This window comes from Polypterus senegalus, chromosome 7 (genome assembly GCF_016835505.1).
Source record: "Polypterus senegalus isolate Bchr_013 chromosome 7, ASM1683550v1, whole genome shotgun sequence".
In the NCBI taxonomy this organism is placed as follows: domain Eukaryota; kingdom Metazoa; phylum Chordata; class Cladistia; order Polypteriformes; family Polypteridae; genus Polypterus; species Polypterus senegalus.
The window spans coordinates 146053802-146076124 of NC_053160.1; the positions used below are offsets into that span (position 1 = coordinate 146053802).

General features: G+C 39.1%; 2 protein-coding genes across 4 annotated transcripts in view; one reads left to right on the forward strand and one right to left on the reverse strand.

Moving 5' to 3' along the window:
* Positions 1–291: 291 nt before the first annotated feature.
* LOC120532908 (thioredoxin-like) lies at positions 292–8725 on the forward strand. Its single transcript, XM_039759391.1, has 5 exons — positions 292–441; positions 4788–4892; positions 5210–5269; positions 7853–7918; positions 8557–8725. The coding sequence occupies exons 1-5, from the start codon at positions 418–420 to the stop codon at positions 8623–8625; spliced, it is 324 nt and encodes a 107-aa protein (XP_039615325.1). The 5' UTR covers positions 292–417; the 3' UTR covers positions 8626–8725.
* A 41-nt stretch (positions 8726–8766) lies between these two features.
* svep1 (sushi, von Willebrand factor type A, EGF and pentraxin domain containing 1) overlaps positions 8767–22323 on the reverse strand; it is a 348473-nt gene continuing 334916 nt past the window's right edge. For all 3 annotated transcript variants that reach the window (XM_039759390.1, XM_039759389.1, XM_039759388.1), the window contains 2 exons: positions 12357–12450; positions 8767–10659 (listed from right to left, as the gene is read on the reverse strand). In XM_039759390.1, coding sequence (XP_039615324.1) covers positions 10629–10659; positions 12357–12450 — 125 coding nt within the window. In that variant the 3' untranslated portion in view covers positions 8767–10628. The remainder of the gene's footprint in view (positions 10660–12356; positions 12451–22323) is intronic.

A 22323-nucleotide genomic window follows, 5' to 3' on the forward strand; every position in this document is an offset into this window, starting at 1 on the left:
TGAGATCTGCGCAGCCGCAGCTACTTTCGATGACGCCACTTGACACACACCCCATCACGGGAGCTTCACCCCTAAGGAAAATGGTATTTAGTTTCTTTCGTATGAATATCTAGTACAGTTAAATATACAGGCAAGGAATTTAACGGACTATGAGCTGCGCAGAACATCTAGTACAGTAAAATATACTGGCAATAAATTTAACGGAGTATGAGCTGCGCAGACTGTGAGGTCACCATACAGGAGGCGTTTTTAAAGAACATACCCCTCCCCTACGTAGTTAAAGGAGGAGTTCCACTTCTTTCAAGTGAGGTCCCTTAAAAGCGGGCGACGGTAGCAGCTGAGTGGGTTTTGTGAATACGGCGTTTAAGTCTTTTTCCTTCCCTTTTTATTTAAGGTTTCACGTAACTATAAGGCAAGATGGTTAAACAGCTCAAAGATATGGTAAGTTGGAAAAGTTTATATTTGAATGACCGCGGGTTGTTGCAACGTACGAAACATTGATGAAGGTTTTTTAATTTCACTTACAAACTTTTTTGCCTTTGATGAAGCACGCAGATTCCTGCTCCCGTGAACTGCACTGGGTGCCGGTTACACGATCGACTCGAATAAAGTGCGAAATGTAGCATCCACGCGCTGGGTGAATTGCGTTTGGGTAGCAGTAGGTGGGATTAATGGGTAATTAACTAAAAATATGCAGTTTAAATTTAGAAAAGTCGAACGGACTGAATGCTGAGAGTCTTAATCTTTTTTTTCTTTCATTCGCACAGAGGTGGATGCAGCGCCACAGAAGCATACCTCCTGGTTGTTTTCTTAACTGCAACGTATTGGCGCTTTTTTTAATCTATTCACTGGGTGGCGGGCTGGAGCCTATCTGAGCGCGCAGAACTCGGCCACTCGCGCTCACACCCGTCACTGGCGGACACGCGCTGCTGTCACGTGGAGTATTTTTCTGCTAATTTCACAAATTTTGTCTCCATTTTGACCTTCAGATGTTATCTTACAGTGTCGTTTTTTCCCCCAACCTTGATCGTTTGGGTTGTGTAGAAATATACGTCACGGTGTGATAAAGTCTTAACATAGGCGGCAGTTGAGTGCAAATTTCAATCCGTTTCAATAAGGAAAACACCCTTCCCCATGGCCTGTGGAATTCAGAACCGCCCTAATTGCCATATGTCTTAAAGTTGTATAATGAGTGTCGAGGAATCATTCGACGGTGGCAAGTCGCCAGTCCGTTATATTTTTTTCAGGATCATCGGGCAACTGTGGGCTGAGGGGGAACTGATGTGGAAAGACCGCAAACCACTCGGAACAGGGAGAAGCCTCATATAAAGTAATAAGTGCAGTGCAGGATTTACGTATAAGCTATACAAGTTATAGCTTGGGCCCCCCGACAAACAAATCATATTTGGCACTTACATAGAATATCTGGACTTATAAAGGGCCCCATGTCTCAAATAGCTTGGGGCCTTATCAAGTCTAAATCCGGCCCTGCATAAGTGATACCCATTAATCAGTTTACTATCGATATTTACCTCAAACATTAAGTGGCAGCAGATTTTATGGTGAAACTAATTAATTTTTTGATCATATATTTGTAAATGTATATACATCCCAAGAACATTTAATGAGGGATTTTTGAAAAAAAAAAATGTAGATAATGCCAATATCCTGTCATTTTTACATGGAAAAAGTCAAAAGAACGTAACTAAACCTCATGCTGCTTGCAAAATGATTTTGCTGCAAAGCTGAATAGTAAGTTTGAAATTGTAGTCAAGTTATTGATTCATCATGTGTGTTAAGGGTAAAACTGAAAAGAGACAAGACTTCCATAACAGATTTTTTTTTTTTTAAGTTAATTTAAATCTTTTTCAGTAGTGCTCTTTGCTTTATAGTTTGATATTTCCCTAGCCTTCTGGTTATGCTTCTGTGTACTTTTTATGTTCCTTATGCTACTGTTGCATAAACAGAGTGATTTTTGCATAAGCCCCCCCTAATTCAAGGTGTTTGCAAGAAATGTAATATTTACTTCACAGAAGTATGTAATACACAAAAATAGTATCAGATATTTGAAATATTAAAAATGTGTGCTTCAGTTTGAGTCTAGATGGTTTTTATTTGTAATACAAATTTTGTTTTATTTTAACCCTCTGATCCATAGATGGCAGTATCCCAATGTGTAAAGGATCAAAAATGTACCTCATAATTGCTGACCTTGAAAAAGTTTTAAAACAATTCCCAACATGTTTTTGTCTGAAATTTGTAATTTTTATCATTCCGGGAGTGGCTCTTAGAGGGCTTGAACCACTGGTAAAGAATAGCATTATCAAAACTCTCATTTGTGGTCAGCATCCTTGAAATATTATAAAAATGACAATTCTTGTACTAGTATCCTCATTCTTTTGAAGTTTTATGAAAACTTTGACCCCCATCTACCCCATTATTAGGTGAACACCAGGGATTATTGATGCCGCATGCGCAACTTCAGGTTCTTGTAATTGTTTTCGCTAAGGATGTCTGTTTTACTTTTTATTGTAAAAATGAGTTTAGTTTTTTTAGATCTAGACAGCCAAAAGTAGGGATGGAAAACCCCAAAAAGCCTGTTTTGCATAATAAGTCATTGGAGTTGAATGGAATATCATAAGTGGGTGAGTCGGGAGGTGCCGAACCAAAAAAAAAAACCCTGGAGTGGATTAGAAGCATTCATCAGTAATTTATGTGAACACAGTAACATTTGCACTGCTGTTGGTATACAATGGAGATATTTAAAAAAAAAAAGTGGGCTTGACACCTATACGGGGATGTGTTTTTTAAATAAGGTCACTTTTTATTTTTTTAATAAGCCCATTAACCTTATAGGGTTAAAGCAGGGGGATCAAGTTAATTTAAAATTGTTACCGACTCCTCTGTCTGTAATTTATATTTTAATGTGCATGTGACCGTTCTGTTCAGTCTGGTTGGACACTTTTCATTAGTATTTTTAAAATCATATTCTCATTACCAGCATAATCTGCCTCAGAGTTGAGGGAGCAAGAGCCCACCCTGGCAACATTGATTGCTAAGGAGGAATTAACCCAGGATACAGTGCCAGTCTTCAGATATGTAGACATATCTCCACTTTTAATCTGAAATGCATGCCTTTTTGATGTGGAAGTAAAAACTGCGAAGGTCACACACACACGGTGAGAATCAGAATCGCTTTTATTCATTCGCCAGTACTTAATGTACATGAATTTGACTTAGTAGATTTTAGAGTTGCTTATAACAGAATACATCACATACAAATAACATAAATGGCATACATTAAAAAGAAAAATTGTAAAGAATGTGCAGATTCGCACAAAAAAATACCTGGCACAAGAGTCAAGTTTTGGGCCCTAGATCCCAGAAACAGAAGTGCTAACATACGTGCCACTGACCCACCAGGAATTCAATTTGGTTTTCTTTTCTTTCTCCTGTCAAATTAGTGGTGCATGAACAGGAGCTTTTAATTTAAACAGAGGGTAGGAGCCACCCCTGGATGAGGCATGCCAGTACATGGCAGAGCACACATTTTCAACTCCTGCAGTTCCAATTAACAGAAGATGCACGGCTTCGGGAGGTGTGTGGGGAAACAGGAGTGTTGGGAATAGAAACCCATACATAATGGGCATCTTCAGGATTTGCACAATGCTGTAGCATTCTGCAAAATTCTAATCATTTGAGGAAAAATGGGGATAATGTTCCCGTGCAGGATGGTTCTTCCCTTCCTGGATTGAAACTTTATCCAGTGTAAAGCAGTCATGAATGCTGTGCTTTGTTTAAATGCCAAGTGGCTTAACTTTCATGGAACCGTAAATTAGTAACATCAAAATTGCTTCATACTAGGATGGTGGAAGACTCCCTGCAAATAAAACCACATGGTTTTAGCTGTACTGTAAAGCTGTTAAAATGTGAAAGAGACTGTTAAACTGTTTATTTTTTAAGACATGTAGCATACACTAATAAATGGCTCGGGTTCAAGTTGTAGTATATCATAAAAAATAAAACCCCAAAACACAAAATATTAACATCAGCTGGACTCAGTTTTGAAACAAGAATTGCCTTGCAGTGAACCTGTGCTACCTCTTTGGAGTAGGTTTCATTTATATTTGTATATGGGTAACTTTGATCATGTGAGTATGCAGACAGATTTAGACACATTATTGTGAAAATGTTCCTGTTATCTATACTGTACCCTTTGTACTGCATATAAACCACACCACTGACTCCAACATGTATTACTACGAATACTTAAACAAGCATCTTCATAGGTTAAATTTAAAAAATAAATAAATTGGACACGAGTAAGTATGGATGTCATGCAATGTACTGGCATTCTACAGTTGATTCTTTCTGTGCAATATGATGACCGCTGCAATCACCAATTGAAGCAGAGTTCAAGACCGGATCGATGAGAACTATTTATATTGCTTGTTTGCTACATTCTATTGCATGTATTGCTTTCTTGGTGTGAGGATGTCCAGTTGCAACACTTGAAAATTCAGCTTATTTTGTCAAAATCTAGGTATCTAATTGGTTAGTTTTAGACTGTCAGAACAGTGGCTTGACTGTGATTGAAGTGCTAGAAGTTGCATCAATCTTCATAGAATACGGAATTAGTTTACACAATTGCAATGCTTTTTACATTGCAGCAAGCAGCCTATTTGGATCAGATGTAAACTTGTGTAGGGGTTTGTGTTTTTTTTTTTTGGTTTTTTTTTTATGAATGTGCAAATAAAAATATATTTCCAAATGTGTTTTCTTCACAGAGTGACTTTAACAATGAACTGAAGAATGCTGGATCTAAGCTTGTAGTCATTGATTTCTCAGCAACGTGGTGTGGTCCCTGTAGACAGATAGGGCCATTTTATGAGGTGAGTGAAGATTTTCCAGCCAGATTTTATCCAACTAATGTAGCAAATGATTTTTTCCCCAGTTTTATTTTGACAAAGTATTTTATAATTTGCCAAATGTAGTCTTGTAATCTTCATACAGGAATGCAAAATAAATCCATGTCTATAGTAAGCCTCACAACAGTTTGTTATACTGAGCAAACAAATAATACAGTGCAATTTAAAATGGAATACAATACCAATTAGTATATGATTATGTTTAATTTGCTAATTTTTTTTTATTTATTTAAATGTCCAGCTGTCTTTAAACTTTTTTTTTTTTTTTTTGCTGTGTTCAGAGTCTTCCTGGTGTTTACTCAGATGTAGTGTTTCTTAAAGTTGATGTGGATGAGGCTGAGGTGAGTACCGATTCAGTTACATTTTTGTAGTCCTTATCTGGTTGGTCTTTCAATATGCCCTTATGCTTTTTCTCTCCTTAAAGATATTCATTTAATGAGACTCTCAGGCCACTACAACAGTAGTGTTGGGGTTTTTTTTAGACTCTGTATGATCTGTAAGCTGCACTCTTCTAGATTGTCTTGTTCTTGAGTTATCCATAGCCCTTTCTGACATCCAGTCAAGTCTTCCTTTCCTCTTCCTTCCCGTAAATGTCCTTTTGCCTGATATAGCATGCTTTTTCATTAGTTTGACACAGTATGTGCAAGATGAGACGTGATTTGCTTGTTGAGGTGTGTTCTTCCAAAGGCTCTGCACTGTTTGTAGTGACATGAAAATGTACATGTTTATGATTGTAGCGTTTTTGCATGGTAGGTATTGTTTTTGTAACTGTTTAAGAGGTACTAGTTTTTTCTTTTTACAGTATTGATGTAGTGACCCTCATGTTAAATTACTATACAAAACCAGTATTCCCAATTTGTAGGCAAAATCTGTTTATACTGTTTTTGCCTGCTGCATTGCAATCGTAAATAGGAAGTTGATTTTTGGTGGTGGTGTCAGCAGATGGGGCGAAGTGCAAAGGGTACAACAAGAGTGTTCTAAAAGCTGGTATGGCATTATGCACACTGCACCTTTATCAGCAGGGTCGGCACTGTTCATTAAAACACCTTCAGAAAAGCTTTGTTAGCTAAAGAAATCTGGGTGATGACATAGTTGTGTTTTAGCTTGACATGTGGCCATGCACAGTTTTGTAGTAGATTTATGGCAGTTATTTTATATTAGTTATACTAACACAAGATGCAATTTTAACATAGAATGCTTTTACTTATTTATATTTGTTTATTTATTGTGTGTTTTTTGTCAATGTTCACTGTCTGCGTGGGCACATGCAAGGAAGCATTTCATTGTACATGGTACTTGTACACATGACAAAGAATTGAATTTTAAATGTATAAATCATGATTTATTTATTTTTTTTAAACCTTGCAAATGATTTTCTTTTATTGTAATTGTGGATTCAAGGTTGACTGTATGACATGTTGTGGGTCCATGATGTAGAAATTAGTATTACATAAAGGAAATATTAGGACAGTTATAAGCTATTTAAAGTCTAACCGTAAAAGTGAATTATGCACAAGCAAGAGGGGAAAAAAAAAAAGCCGTTTGGACAGTTGGTGGTTCAGAATGAATGCAGAGTTCATAAAGCAGGGAAAGGAAAATGGTAGAGGAGGTGGAGTAGGACCATCTTTCCCCAGAATGGCCTGCCACTGACTTCACAATTACACTGAGGAAGACCCCCTTGAGTTTTGCCAAAGCCAGGATTGCCAACCTTGCGTGCTGTAAGCACGTCTGTATTTTCTAGTTTTTAAGGAATATGTACACTGGCTCCTTAAAATGACAAAATTGCCAGTTAGTATTCCACTTCGGACCAGTGTTGTCCGGATTTTGGTCAACAAAAGATTTGTGTTATGGACTGTGACATGCTCTGCTTTGACAAAAGCTGTGGCCGTGACAAGGCGGGCTTTTGTAGATTGTCCAGATTGCCCTGGCTTGTAGCACCTGCTGTGTCAAATCATTAAACTGTATTGCAGGTGTAAGAAAACAAAATTAGAAAGCTTAAATATACTGGTAGATGTTTACATTTTGTTCCATATTTTGTCACTGTTCTCTTATTTCTATGGAATTTTTATTCCTTTGGTTTGTGCAAAATTTAGCAGTTGCAACCTTCACACGTCAGCTTGCCAATTCATGAACCTCTGGGCAGCACTGGGAGAAAGGCAGGAACCGCACTTGGATAGACCTCATTCTGTCAGAACACAAACACTCCAATAGGAAAAAGAGAATTGTTTAAATTTTTGTATGTATTTGATGCAAAACGTAAATAAGTGTTATTGGATTGGTTTCTTTGTTAGAATGTCTGGTTAACCGAGCCTGATGTGTCTTTTGGGATATGAGGACAGATCACATAATCTGGAGAAAAGCATGCAAACTCCACATCCATTGATTTACTGCTTCTTTAATGTGACTATCCATTTAAATTGTATTGTGCTATGTCAACATATGTGGCCCTTTTAAATGTTAAAGAATACAATGGTGGTGAAAGTGTGTGTGTGTGTGTGTGTGTGTGTGTGGCCGTCCCCCACCACCGGGCTATTGAAACACAAATAGCAGAATTAATCTACTTCAAAACTCCAGGCTTTGAGCCAAGCCTTTTTTACATTATCAGTGCACCTGTCTTTTATGTTTATAGCAACATCCCGCTCACCATCGAATGATTTGTTTTACAAATAAATTATCTTCTGTTAATGAACCTGGTTTTATGCTTTAATTTTTAAAATATGCAGATTACTTTGACATCTCCATCTAACGTAAGACAATTCTTAGTTTAAAACACTGATGACACTGGACCCAGTTCTTTTAGTTAAAAGCTCACATTATCATTTAACGAACACTTTGTAGTTTCTTCAAATTATTAAAGAGACACTGAGTAAAATGAGTGATGGGTATAATTTGTGTTTTAATTAAGTTTAATTTTGTGTTTTTAGGATGTTGCCCAACACTGTGAAATCAGTGCCATGCCTACATTTGTTTTCATTAGAAATGGAAAGACGGTAAGATTTCCCCAAGCCCAATTCTCTTAAATTTAGAAGTATTCCATTTACTGGATCTAATTCTATATTATAAATATTGCTATGATGAACATTGTTTCCCACAAGTGAAAAAATTAACCTACAGCAAATATATTAAGAAATGTGTCAAATACTGTAATCTTAGAACTAATGATGTTGTGACTGAGCTCCCAATGAATTTCCAAACCTTCACAATCAAACTGGGCAAGGCAGGTTAATAAATGGATATAGTACTGCAAGTCTTTATGCCACAAGGTGGCACTGCATGTTTCATATGCCTTAGTGACCCAAGCATTTCCCAGAATTTCTACTGGATTAGACATGTTTTAAACTTGATAACTGAAAGCAATTTATACATGCATCTGATCAAATTTCACTCTTCCTGTTCCATCCCATAAGTCAAACGAATTTGCAGTAGATGGAGACACTAGTCCACAGCGAGGCACTCTCCTCCACTCATTCTCTCATCAGAGATACCTGGGGGGGGAACATCCCACATGAAAATGTAGATGCAATTAAATCTGATGAAACGCTGCACTCCTATGAAATTTTTAAGTTGAGGGCTTTCTGGATTATATACTTTTTTTTTTTTTTAAACTGTTTTGTTTTGTTTTGCACAGTTGGATTCTTTTTCTGGAGCAAATGCTGAAAACCTAAAACTACGTATTGAGAAACACAGAACTCAATAACACCAGTGAGAGAACAACTTTGGGGAGAAAAAAGAAAATTGTTTAAATTTTTGTATGTATTTGATGCAAGACGTAAATAAAAGTGTTATCAGACTTGTTTCTTTATGTATTTATGTACTGATTACTTAATGCTTAACAGGAATTTGGGGGAGAGTGAACACATCAATGGTCGCAGTTTATGCCTCTTAGAATGGTTGCATAGTGCGTGCACTGGTGCAGGTATATAACCTCTAAACATCATATAACTAATAAAGATTTCAAATAATGAGCTTCATCCTTCAATATATTTTTAAACTTCAAACCTGTTAGAATGCTCATATGACCACCTCTCCATTTGAAACGCTCAAGTATAATTGAAGATGGTGTAGCGATGTTTGCACAAATACACACCCAACTGGTGGAATGTAAGGTGGTATTTGCTAAATCAGTCCCAATATTTGGGCATCTTTAAATTTTTGGACTTTTGACTCATTTTGTGTATATGATTTTTATGAAACAACTGTCCATACTTGTCGTCATTTTAAGGATGTTCTAATTTTGATTACACATCAATTCATGGTGGAACATTGCGGAAACGAGAATAATAACTTCTGGCTTGGAAACATAGGACTCCTAATTAGGTGCATTTCATGCAAGTAACATTGATGCTTTAACCTCCTTACCATTATGTTTACCCCCAAAAAACAAGCCAAAATGTTTATTCAACAAGAGAAAAGTGTGTGCAACAAACATATAAATACCGAAACATCATAATTGCACTAGGAAGTGTTCTGTCTTGTGTCCACTGCTGTCCTGAATGCACATTTAGCACAAGTTCTTCCTGTGATATGTTTTGAAACGGTCACCAACCCATAGCTTGACCGTGTCATCTGTACAGTAGAAGCACATTTCTTTGGGCACTTGTTTTATTAATATTGCTTGCTCTTAGCACTGGCACAGTTGTTGCTGGGCACAGACTCCTTTAATGAAGTAGGGTTATTTTCAGACAGTGGTTTTCATCACTTTAATTCATTTTTTTGTTTGTTTAAAAGCCACCTTATTACTTAATATTTGAAAATTCTGTGCCATTTACCATAGTGAAGAATGTATTACTAACTGCTGATTTCATATGATGAACCAAAGTGTTAAGTACACAATAGAATAGAATAGACCAGCAAGTGTCAAATATTTAAAGGAGGAAATAATGGGGTGCTGTGGTGGCTCAGTATTTAGTGCAAGTCACTCATTGTGTGTTGGTTGCAGGTTCCCTCTGTGTCAGTATGATGATCGATTCTTTACTAAAAGTGAATCCATTAATGCTTTATGTAGCTCCTTTCCTTTGGTCCAGAAACAATTTTGAAAAAAGACCATTTTTAATTAACAGCAGGCAGGTTGTAGATTTGTGCGTCCTTGCACTTAATGTGAATACATTTCAACAAGGTGACGACAATTTTTACAAAATTATAACAAAAATCTAGGAATTGCATCTTGGAAAGGTAAAATACAAAGCAGCACAGAATGTTTCAAAACAGAGTTAAGTTTTCAGTTGTGTCGAACTCATGCTAGATTTGGAGGCAGGTTGATAACAGCCAACGTGGTCATCATTTTCTTTAGGACATCCACTCCTGTTAGTTGACTCGGCCAACTTGGATTCTGTGTAAATCTTACCCTTTATTGTATTTAATATTCTAACACCTGCTTAATCCAATTAATAGTCATTGGACTGGAGCTGAGCTTGGCAACAATGGGCGCAAGACAGCAACCATCTCGGGCAATAACAGTGCATTTTTATTTTTTATGTTTACACATTTACATTAACAATGGAATTGATCATAAAATAACACAAAATTACAGCAGTGTTACACTTCTAATATGAAAAAATACAGCTTTAATTTACAGTAGACATTATTAGAATTATGAAACCATTCATTTACGGTGACTGTGTGATTATCATTTAAGTGTAAGGCAGTAAGGGTACAATAGGATTTTAAAGAAACATTACAGAACCTGCAAAAATGGAATGTTTAGAGATGATAGAATCCATGCTTCCTTTTCCTGAAATGAGAATGAGACAGAAGAGAACAGAAGAGAATAAGCATATTAATATTACCTCATACTGTTTTTCTCATTTAAATTCTGTATCAGGATTGTTCATGTTTTATTTAACATATTTTCTTTCATAAATTCACATAAAGCAAACCAGCAGCAGGCATAGTTTACCAGTACTTTCTTATTTTAATCCCATCTGCCTTTCCCATTGCTTTGTTGTCATTGCCACATTCATTTTACCATCTTTGAAGGACACATTGACACTTCATTATTTCTTCAGCTGTATAAAGCAGAAATCCACAGAATGTCAGTAAAATCAAATCGATTCTGTGGCCCCCATTTACAGAACTACAGAGGAGTTCCGGGTGTTTTTAAGAAAAATATGACAAATTGCTAAAGATGTGGGTGACCGTGGGGCTCACCGCCTGCCCTGAGAGCATCTGCCACAACTTGTGAGTTATCTGTCTGTCTATCTAGACAAGACACGAGTGTGGAGGGCCTTTTTGTTAATTATTCTGTAAAGCCACTGAGGCTTATCCTGGATTAAGTAACAGGAAAATAAATTAAAAAGAGTATTAAGAGTTAAAGATGCTAAGATGTGCATTGGCTGTGATGTGGATGGACAGGATTAGAAATGAGTACATTAGAGAGTCAGCTCAAGTTGGACGGTTGGGAGATGGTTGCATAGAGAGGTGAGGTTGCGTTGGTTTGGACAATGTAGATCTCCACATTAACGCCTGCAGTGCAATGAATGATTTTTTTAATGCAAATAGTAATAAAATGCATTGTATTTTACATTCTAACACATGGTGCTCCACAAACATTTGTAGTAATACGATGCATTACAACAAATGTTTACGATGCAACGTCTGTTGGAAGGACAAATGCAATTCACACGTCTCCGTTACATGCCATTTATTATAGGATTCGTAACAGCAGTGTTAATAATTGCAATGCATTTACCATTACAGGTGTTCTTAATACTCCATCTGTTGGAATGACAGACATAGCAAAGAGACAGATACACAGATACACAGACAATTATCCTTTCATTAAGGTTTATTATTGCCACATATTCTTTTTTTTTGTACAGTGCTCTTCAGTGAGTGCAGGCACACTGCACTGTGAATAATTCTCAATTAAAATACAAGTACAGATTGTACTGATTACTAAACTAGTGCACATATAAATGCAGGTTTTTTAAACCATACAAAGAACAAGGTAGAACTGATTAAACAGATATGGAAACCAACTATATCTGTCCTTATATTAAATGATGAACTGTGGAGATTAAAATCATACGAGAGAAAGTCAAAAATAAAGCCACAGTCCTAGCGACCTTGGCCAACATATGTATAGAGCACAGTGGATTTCTTACTTGCTTGTGTTAATCAACATGCAACACATCACCACTAGATACACTATAACAGCTATCCATTTTCAGACCCACCTATTGTTATTATTGAGTCATCAAGAATGACATTTTATCCTGCCAACGGCAGGCGTAACAGGAGTCAATGCTGGGCTCTCGGATCATCCACCTGCTTTCTACTTCATGGATACTGTCCTTTAATTATCTATCTATCTATCTATTACAGTGCTTTTTCTGTCTATCTAAATTTTCATTTATATTTAATGTAATGGATTCTTTCCTGCCATTCTGAAAATCGATATAACTTCTCAATGAAGACCTTAGCTCTTACCTGGAACAGTCATGACCACTCCACCCAGGAGGGCAATGGCATCGATTTGGCCGTATGCATTTACCTCCGTTTAAGCAGGGAGACTGGCAGACCGCTGAAATTTCAATAAAGAGATTAACATTTATCCATCATCTTCCAATACACTGCACATCACATTTTAACATGTCACCCAAGTTCAGAATTCTCTAAGTGCACAGAGTGAGGAAGAAGTTTCACCACTGAAGACCTTGAAAAAGGCTGGAGGTGTCCATACTACCATCATTATGCCTGCGCAGCATAGTGCTGTATTAGTTATCCATAACCTTACTGCAGAAATATTATTTACAGTCTCAGACACATAATCCAGATATGTGAAGTCATGAAACATCCAGAGTTCATTAAAATGAATTGTATGCCCCTGTTTCTTTTCTATATGATGTCATGAGATTTTCTAACTTGCTTAATCCAGAGAATGGTTGTTTGCAGGCGCTCGGAGGGCACGGTTTGAGTTGTTGAGGTAGTTGTCTGGAGTCTATCCCAGCTAGCAATGGTTCAAGGCAGGAACAAACACTGGACAGGGCGCCAGTCTATTGCAGGGTGAACACACACACACACACACACACGGGCCAATTAAATGTCGCCATTTCACCTAACCCGCATGTCTTTGGGAGTCAATGGGTGGAAACTGGAGCACCTGGAGGAATGCCACGCAGACACAAGGAGGTCATGTAAGCTCAATGCAAGGAGGACCTGGGACGCAAACTCTGGTCTCCTTACTGCAAGGCAGCAGCACTACAACTGCGTCACTGTGCTGTCCTTATTTGATGTCTTTATGTAGAATATAAAAATGCTGTGCATGTAAAAAGAAATGAAAGAGAGTGACCGTGACATAAGGTACATTACTGTAGGGCTTTGAGCCTCAAAAAGTAAAATTGGAGAGTATGGCCCCCTATCATTGGTTACATTTCCATGCTGATATACAATATGCAGGGAGTATGTGTTTCCCTAACAAGATTTATTATATTATTCTGGATCTGTGCAGTGTGGAGCTTTATTTCCTTCTTAGATTAACACATTTTATATTAAGTACCATTTATACACTGACTGGGGAGCAGCCAGGTGTCCGCCCACACAAAACATTCACCGTGAGCCACAGGTGCAGGGTGAGATCTGAGCTGGAATTCAAACCCATCCAGCACCTGTAGCCATGAAGTCACACCACTAATCACTAAGTCTTTGTTCTAACCTCTGGGAGGTCCACTTCATAAAAATGATCAAAGTATTCCCAGTTTCTTTTGCTTAGACCACTTTTGGAGATTCAACAGGAGAGCAGCTATCTGAATAGCTTGTGTGATTGTGCTGAATTTAATAACAAAGCTGCCCAAAGCATTTAAATATTAATTTCATGGTTTCTTTAGATACGTTTTCCTGTCAGTTTAGAACAACACAGACAGAGTGACAGAGCACGTTTTTTGAAATGTCTCAGATCGTATGCTCTTACAGTTGGGATGGTCACAGGTACGTCTGGGTTTCTATAGCTACGGAGCACACTGGGCAGCGTACACTTGAGGTGTTGCTAATGAAGAGTAAATAACTGCTGTGTCGCTGTAGGTTTCCTTTAAGTGACGTGCTATGGAACAAATAATTACACGCTTTGGTTTATTATTCAAGTGGAAATGAGGGATTCCAGAATTGTGCTTGTCATTTCTGCATTTATCAGTTTTTTTAAGTGGAATACATTTACAAGGAACATACAGCATACAACCATTTACATTCTGCTCACCTTGCCCTGAGAAATAAAGACAAGTAAAGAAAGGCAACAGGGCAAATGGATGGAAAGCTTAGAAGTAGAACTCAAGTCCAAGGAGCTCCTACCACTAGTCCTTCTAAGTAAACCTAAGGAGATCAGATGATCAGGGGACGTCAGGTTGAACAGGGGGTCCATCTAAATCACTTTACTGTTGAATTGAGGACACGTGTGCTTCATGGTGTGTGTTCAGCACAGGAAAGAAAAGCAAACCAGAGAAGATAATTCTAGGGACCAAGGATACCTTCATAGCAGTGCTCGGGGAACCATTAGATGAAGGGCCGTATGATGAACAATTTGATGGATTTTAACAGCTAGTAGCAAAATGGTGGTGGAGACAAGTTATCACAGGCAATTAGAAAATAAAATACATTGAATGAAGGGCTCAAGAATGTAAACTACCAAGTGCTAAATAAATTTAATAAAAATAACCAGTGAAAATGATAGAGTACTGTACTTAAAATATTTATAAACAAGAAGGGTCAAAGATAAACCAATTATATGGAATTACAGGCTGAGTCAAAATTATGTTAACATTTGAATGGCGGAAGCAATTTATTCACAAAACATACTTCATATGTGCAAGATGATTTACAGGAATGTCTCAACCTGTTCGCCATCATGTTCAACACAAAAAAAACAACAAGCAACAGTACAATTTAAAGCCCGGACGCACATTTTGCAGGGAATAGATAGATGATACCACAGTCCGTATTCTGTCCTTCAGGTCATTGATATGACAAACATCATACCCCATAACTGGATATCACAGGGTGTCAAATCAGGGGAGTGTGGAGGCCATGGCAATGGTCCACTATGACCTATCCATTGATCTGGAAAGGTGTGGTCAAGATAAAAATAATCCATTAGTGTTAACATAATTTTGACTCACCCTGTATATTATTTGTAGTGATAAGTGCAAATACTCTACACCTGGACCGGCACAGTGATAAATAAAATGCCTCACAACTCCATCAAAAAAAAGGTGAAAAATAAATGAAAGGAATACATCACCCAAAATTTATATCTCTCTATATACAAAATACTAAGGGTTGTGTCCATTTGGTACGTATTTGCTTATTAACCTTTAGAGCTATAAGATCTTGCTAATTGAAAGCTTATGACGAGACATGCACTGGAGAAGCATGAAGTTGGGATAGCAGTATCCTCCGTGAAGTTTTTATATCCTTCATATTACATATATTTATTACATAAATTATAAATTAGAAGAGATTAGAAATCTGTCCATACATGTACGATCAAGTTTGTTATTGCATCTTATAAAATCGGGAATCAAATTTAGATATTAAGAGAGAACAACTGAAAATTCCTAACACAACTATGAACTGGCCCAAATTCATTAATGAATTCAATCTTAGTTGATTAAAACAAGTTAACCCTGCGTCTTGTTGTAAAATATTGTCCAGATCTAGAAGGCTCATGTGGGCATTTTACCAAAGATGAAGCATGAGTCTTCTCATAAGAATTCTGCATTTGGTGCTCCTTTTTCCACAAACTTGTCCCCCGTGACAGAGGTGTTATGAATCAGTTTGAAGTGGTTCGAGGCGGGTTGTGCAAAATGTGGACAAGTTCTTCGACTGCCTCCAATTTTTCTTGAAAAACTCTAAAATCACAGGGGTGATTAACCTAGGAATATTTTTTACGGACTCTTTATAGAAGGTTAAAGGCTCTGTAATCTTTACTGAGATGTGAACAAACAGTAGAGACTGACATGAGAAATTCAGATGGAACTCAAACTACCAACATCCACTCATTATCCAACCCGCTATATCCTAACTACAGGGTCTGCTGGAGCCAATCCCAGGCAACACAGGGCACAAGGCAGGAAACAAACCCCGGGCAGGGCACACACACACACACACCAAGCACACACTAGGGTCAATTTTAGAATCCCCAATGCACCTAACCTGCATGTCTCTGGACTGTGGGAGGAAACCCACGCACACACGGGGAGAACATGCAAACTCCACGTAGGGAGGACCCAGGAAGCGAACCCAGGTCTCCTTAGTGCAAGGCAGCAGCGCTACCCACTGCACCACTGTGCCGCCTAACTACCAACATCCTCCAGTAATAGTTGCTTCAACCCACCTACTAGTATAAAACTTATCCACTCCAAATGGGACTTAAGGTGGTGTTAATTTTCTCACAACTCCAGCAGACAGGGTTAAGATCCCACCCAGTTTATCGTCTGTGGTGTCTGCATGGTCTTCCTCCATCTTCATAGGTTCTTCTCTTGTACACCAGTTTTCCTTCCACACTTGATTGTCAACACTAAATTGACCCTTTAGGAGTGAATGTGGCCTATCCCGTGTTTGTACCTGCCTTCACTAGATGTTTCTGTTAGGCCTTGACTACCTGTAGACCTGAAGTGAATTAGGAGGGATTATAGAATGGATGGATTATGTAGCTGCTTTGCATTAGATTAGATTAGATTTGCCTGTAGCCATAGAATGTATTGACATCACAGTGTTGAAGAACAGTGATGAGCTGGATGGCCTGTTCTTACTCAGTGTGTTCAAAAATTCTAATTCATTTAACATCATCAGCAGTGTTGTAAAGTGACTCAAAAATACAAAGAAATTTAAGTTAAAAAAAAAATCTATTATTTCTTCAATTTGTTTTAATCCACTCCATGGTAATGGGAGCTAAAGTTATACCAGGCTACACCTGATGCACGATAGGAACCAACATTGGAAAAGATGTGTATCCATTGCAGAGTGCACTCAGGCACATCATGGCCATCTTAGGCCGAGTTTATGCTTCACGCCACGTGACGTGTGCTCCTGAGGACCCTACTGCTACGCAAGCGGTGTACTGTTAATACTTGCGCATGTACTTTACATAAATCTGGAAGATTCCACCAGGTGGCAGTGCGAGATATCATCATGGTGAGAAAACATTCGGCTTCCCTGTGTTGTGAATTGCCTGAAACATCCATTAAATTCTGAGGACGCCTTTCCACAATATCTCTGAAAAGGATGGATGTTTAATGATTACATCCATCAATCCAGCATGCATCAGACATGAGGCAGAAATAATCCCTGGACGGGGCATCAGCTCATCACAAGGTGAATACAAGCACACACATACACTAGCGTCATTTTAGCATTACCATATCCCCACACCTGCATGTCTTTGGAAGGAAACCTGAGCACACTGTGGAAACCCACCAGGAAAACATGGAAACTCCAGGACCCTAGGGAACACCAGGGATGTGACTCCCTACTGCGAGGAAACAGCACTACTGCTCCAACACCGTGCTGCCCCACATGTGTAAATATTAACAGTATTCATGATTTAAGTGAAGTTAACGATTTATCTGTAAAATGTAATATACAGTACATACTTTAATGATTTCATAATGAAAGTGATATCAAGTATCAATCTAAGGATTCTAAATGTGCAGAGAGCTGGAATATTTATACATTTATTGTGTTCTGTGTGGCGATTGCTGCTTGCCGCTGCTGTCAGTTCAGGAGGAAGCCCCAGAAGCACGTAGCAGTCAGTTTCAAGATGATGTTTATGACAGTCTTCTTTAATGACAAAATAAACTACGAGATTAAAGTGGAAATTCCGAGATTAAAGCCGAAATGTCCACTTTAATCACAAAATAGATCTTTTCACTGTGACCCTAATTGTTTTCTCTGCGGCTGAAATACGCTGCGGTACATTCAGATGCTGTTGTGAAGGTGCAAAAAAAAAAAAACAAGACGGCACAAAAAATGGTATGTGAGACCTTTAAATTGTATTACATCATTACGATGGGGAATATAAAAGCACCATGAATGCATTTGTATGTCGGCATTTTGCTTTACCACACCGAACCATTCATCAAACATCCAGGCGCGCACATCGATCCTGTAGGATCTGCAAAGAGGTTTGCTGTCACGTGTTGATAGTAAACAGAGACTCTGACGTCAGGTTCTGCTTTGAACACACTAAGCCCCCCGATGTTTTGCTGGTAATGCAACTTGGGCATGCGTGAAATGAATGCTGGGAGCGTGTGGCAGCCATGATATGTGTGCGTAGGCATTCTGAGTCGTGAAGTATAAACTGGCCATAAGAGTCTCCAGTTAACTTAGGTGACATGTTTGTGGGATGTCAGAAAAAACTGGAGTCTACCAAGAAAAACCCACACAGCCATGGAGGAAACATTCGAACTTGACAAAGACGGGGTAAGGACATAAACCCAGTCTCTTGGGGTTGTTCTAGCCACTATGCCACCATGACAGTTTAACATACATACATATTCTACATTTTAGTAAGGGAAGAATAGAGATTGTACAAACTATCCAGAAAAAATGCATTGAGGTATTCAGCGCATCTTAGATTTTATAAATGTCTGCATGTTTTTACATTGAAAATTCAATAATATTTTTTCATTTCGATTCAAATAACAGACAAGTAAAACCTGACAGAACATATGAAACCAATTTTCAATATTTACTTCATAAATAATGTCATTCAGCATCCTTAAAGTGTCAGAAGGTAATTGCCTTCTTTAGCTATACTAACTGGTTACACCACCTTTAACTGAACAATGAAGGAGTGGCAGTTAAAACAAAGTCAGCTTGAGTGACGTCACTTGCTAAACAAATGCAGCAATCTTGTTTCAAAGGTAACTTTTTTTTGTTTAATTATGATGGAAGGGATATGCAGTGAGGTATCTGTTTGAATAATACAGGGTGAGTCAAAACTATGTTAACACTAATGGATTATTTTTAGCTTGACCCCATACCTTTCCAGGTCGATGAATAAGTCGTGGTGGGCCATTGCCACGGCCTCCACACTCCCCTGATTTGACACCCGTGATTTCTGATTATGGGGTATGGTGAAGGAGCGTGTGTATAGCAGGAAAGTTCATGATATCAATGACCTGAAGGACAGAATACGGACTGTGGTATCATCTATTCCCTGTGAAATATGTGTCCAGGCTTTAAATGTCACTGTTGCTCGTTGGTTTTTGTATGTTGAACATGATGGCAAACAGGTTGAGACATTCCTGTAAATCATCTTACACATATGAAGAAGTATTTTTGTGAATAAATTGTTTCCGCTATTCAAATGATAACATAATTTTGACTCACCCAGTATATAGAGTATACTGCAGATCCATTCTTACTGTTCTCTGAGAGGAGTTGTTCTTGATAAGGTATAGTAATGTCCAGTTCACCGATATTTTAATCATTAAAATGTCAGAACTTTAGAAAAATGGGCCATTTAGCCCAAGGAGCTTGTCAATCTTATTCATCTTGATTGTTCAAAATAACATCAAGTCAAGATCTGAAGGTCCTTAAAAGTCCTACTGTTTACCACACTACTCGGCAGTTTATTTCACGAGTCTACAGCTCTTCGCATCAACTGAAACTTTGTAACATTTGTGAAAAATCTGCCTTTAACCAGTTTCGAACTGTGTCCCCATGTTCTTGCTGCAGAATTATTTTAAAGTAACAATTGGGATCTACTGTACTGTAGTAATTTCTTTCACAATTTTAAACTCTTCAGTCATGTCCCCACTTACTCTCCATTTGCTTAAACTGAAAAGGTTCATCTGCTTCTATCACTCCTCATGATTCATACATCTTAGTCTGAACTAAGTCACTCTTATTGGGATTTTCTCGAGCACTGTGCTGTCTTTTTTTGTAATATGGTGTCTTCCAGGTGAGGCTTCACCAGTGTGTTATGTAACTTGAAAATAACCTTGCTTGACTTGTACTCTACACATCGTGCTACAGTGCATGACCTGACATCTGTTACATTTCTTGATTGTTTCTGTGTCTTGATGTTGATTGTGATGAGTCCACTAGGGCTCCCAGGTCCTTGTCGTAAGGTGTACTTTTAAGTTTCGAACCTCCCATTTTGTAGTCAAGTCTAACACTTTACTTCCTACATGCAATACATTTTATTTACTTACATAAAATTTTATCTCCCACAAATCTCCCCAAGCCTGTATGCTATCTTAGTTCCTCTGTAACAATTTAGCTGATTCTACATTATCTGCCCTAGTCTGATTATCATTTGCAAACTTAACGTCTCGGTGTTTCTGTGGTAATTTGCATAGCTAGGACACAGTAAAGGAAGAAAGAAACCAACTTATTTCATCTAGTGCCCTTCTATAATAACCACTGTAGTTGCACTCTAGGTCCTTATTGACAGGTGAAAAGAGTGACAGTGACATTTTTGCTGCCTTGCGTATCTGACACCATGACTGTAAGTCGGTCAGTCATTATCCAACCTGCTATATCCTAACACAGGGTCAAGGGGATCTGCTGGAGCCAATCCCAGCCAACACAGGGCGAAAGGCAGGAACACATCACGGGCAGGGCACCAGCCCACCGCAGGGCACACACACCCACACACCAATCACACACTAGGGACGATTTAGAATTGCCAGTGCACCAAACCTGCATGTCTTTGGACTGTGGGAGGAAACTGGAGCACCCGGAGGAAACCCACGCAGACACGGGGAGAACATGCAAACTCCAAGTTCCATGCTATCTCCACATACTCAGTGTTTGTATGTGTGACTCCATCATTCTACAATGGGCGCCTGACAGACAAAGCGACTCATAGTGAGTCAGGGGTTGGGAATGTGCTGGTAGCCTAAAGGTCGGCTTAGCAAGTTTTCATACCAGCGCATCTTCTAATTACAGGCAGGCGTTACTCGCTTCTTATTAGTTTAGTGTACAGTACACTCCTCTTAATTAAAGTCCAACACAATACAGAATTGCTAGATAAGGATCGAGAATGTGAACAGAACATGTCTGTCAGCATTTTTGTTGGCAATACAATTTTTTTGTTTAGTTTCTTGTTTTGACTATTTATGCCAAACCGTAACAATGTAATCCCGTTTAGGACTTTCTGGCATGTTTGAGGCAGAAATCAACACTGACTTGAATGCCAGTGAGCCTCAAGTTCAGGTTCAAGTTGGGGAGCATGCACTGGTACAGTGCATTGCCGTACCCACTACACGACGAAACAACGGGATCCCAGTTGGCAACCCCCCCAGGCAGACACACGGTCCAGTCCAACCCTCTGGAAATGACCCTCTATCTGCCGCAGCCAGGTATTACGTGGGCGAACCCTTAGCCTGGTCCAACCACTCGAGTCCCCAACAATGAGGATCTTACGAGCTGGATCACCCTCTGGGAAACGCGTCACATTGCCGTAGTGCCGTAACTGATGCTCCCTTACAATGCAGGTAATGTGCCTCATTCAGGACTCCATGAGCAACCGATCATTCGACATGAAGTCAAACCAACAGTACCCAAGGATTTTCCGGAGAGACACAGTACCAAAGGAGTCCAGTCTTTGTCTCACGTCACTCGATAGCGTCCATGTCTCGCAACCATATAGCAAGACAGGAAGCACCAGGACTCTAAAGACTTGGACCTTTGTCCTTTTGCATAGATATCAGGAGTGCCACACACCCCTTTCCAGCGACCCCATGACTCCCCATGCTCTTCCAATCTGTCTACTGACTTCATAGGAAGAGTCACTGACTTCATAGGAAGAGACATGAATGTCACTGCCAAACCTCTCGACAAGGTCGACACTCTCCGCAGACAGACACACTGCTGATGGTTGTGCCCAAGAGGTCATTAAAGGCCAGGACACTCGCAAGCACAGACACTTAGACTCCTCACTCAATCTCTCGAGTGCCCTGATCAGAGCCTCCATTGACTCTGCGAAGATCACAGCATTGTCAGCAAAGTCCAGATCCGTGAATCTTTCTTCACCAACAGATGCCCCACAGCCGCTGGACCCCACGACAATGCAAGCATTGAACAGAGTAGGAGCAAGAACACACCCCTGATGAACTCCAGAATCAACTGGGAAAAACACAGAGGTTCTGTCTCCACTCTCCACAGCGCTCACAGTACCAGTGTACAGGCCAGCCATGATATCCAGCAACCTCGAGGGGATCCTGCGAACCCTCAGGATGTCCCACAGGGCGGCTCGGTCAACTGAGTCAAACGCTTTACAAAAATTGACAAAGGCTGCAAAGAAACTCTGCCGATATTCGTGTTTGCGCTCCATGAGAACCCTCAGTGCCAGGATGCAGTTGATGGTAGACTTCTTAGTCGTAAAACCAGACTGTCCCGATCGCTGGTAGGTGAGCAAATGATCATGGATGCTATTGAGGACGACCCTAGCAAG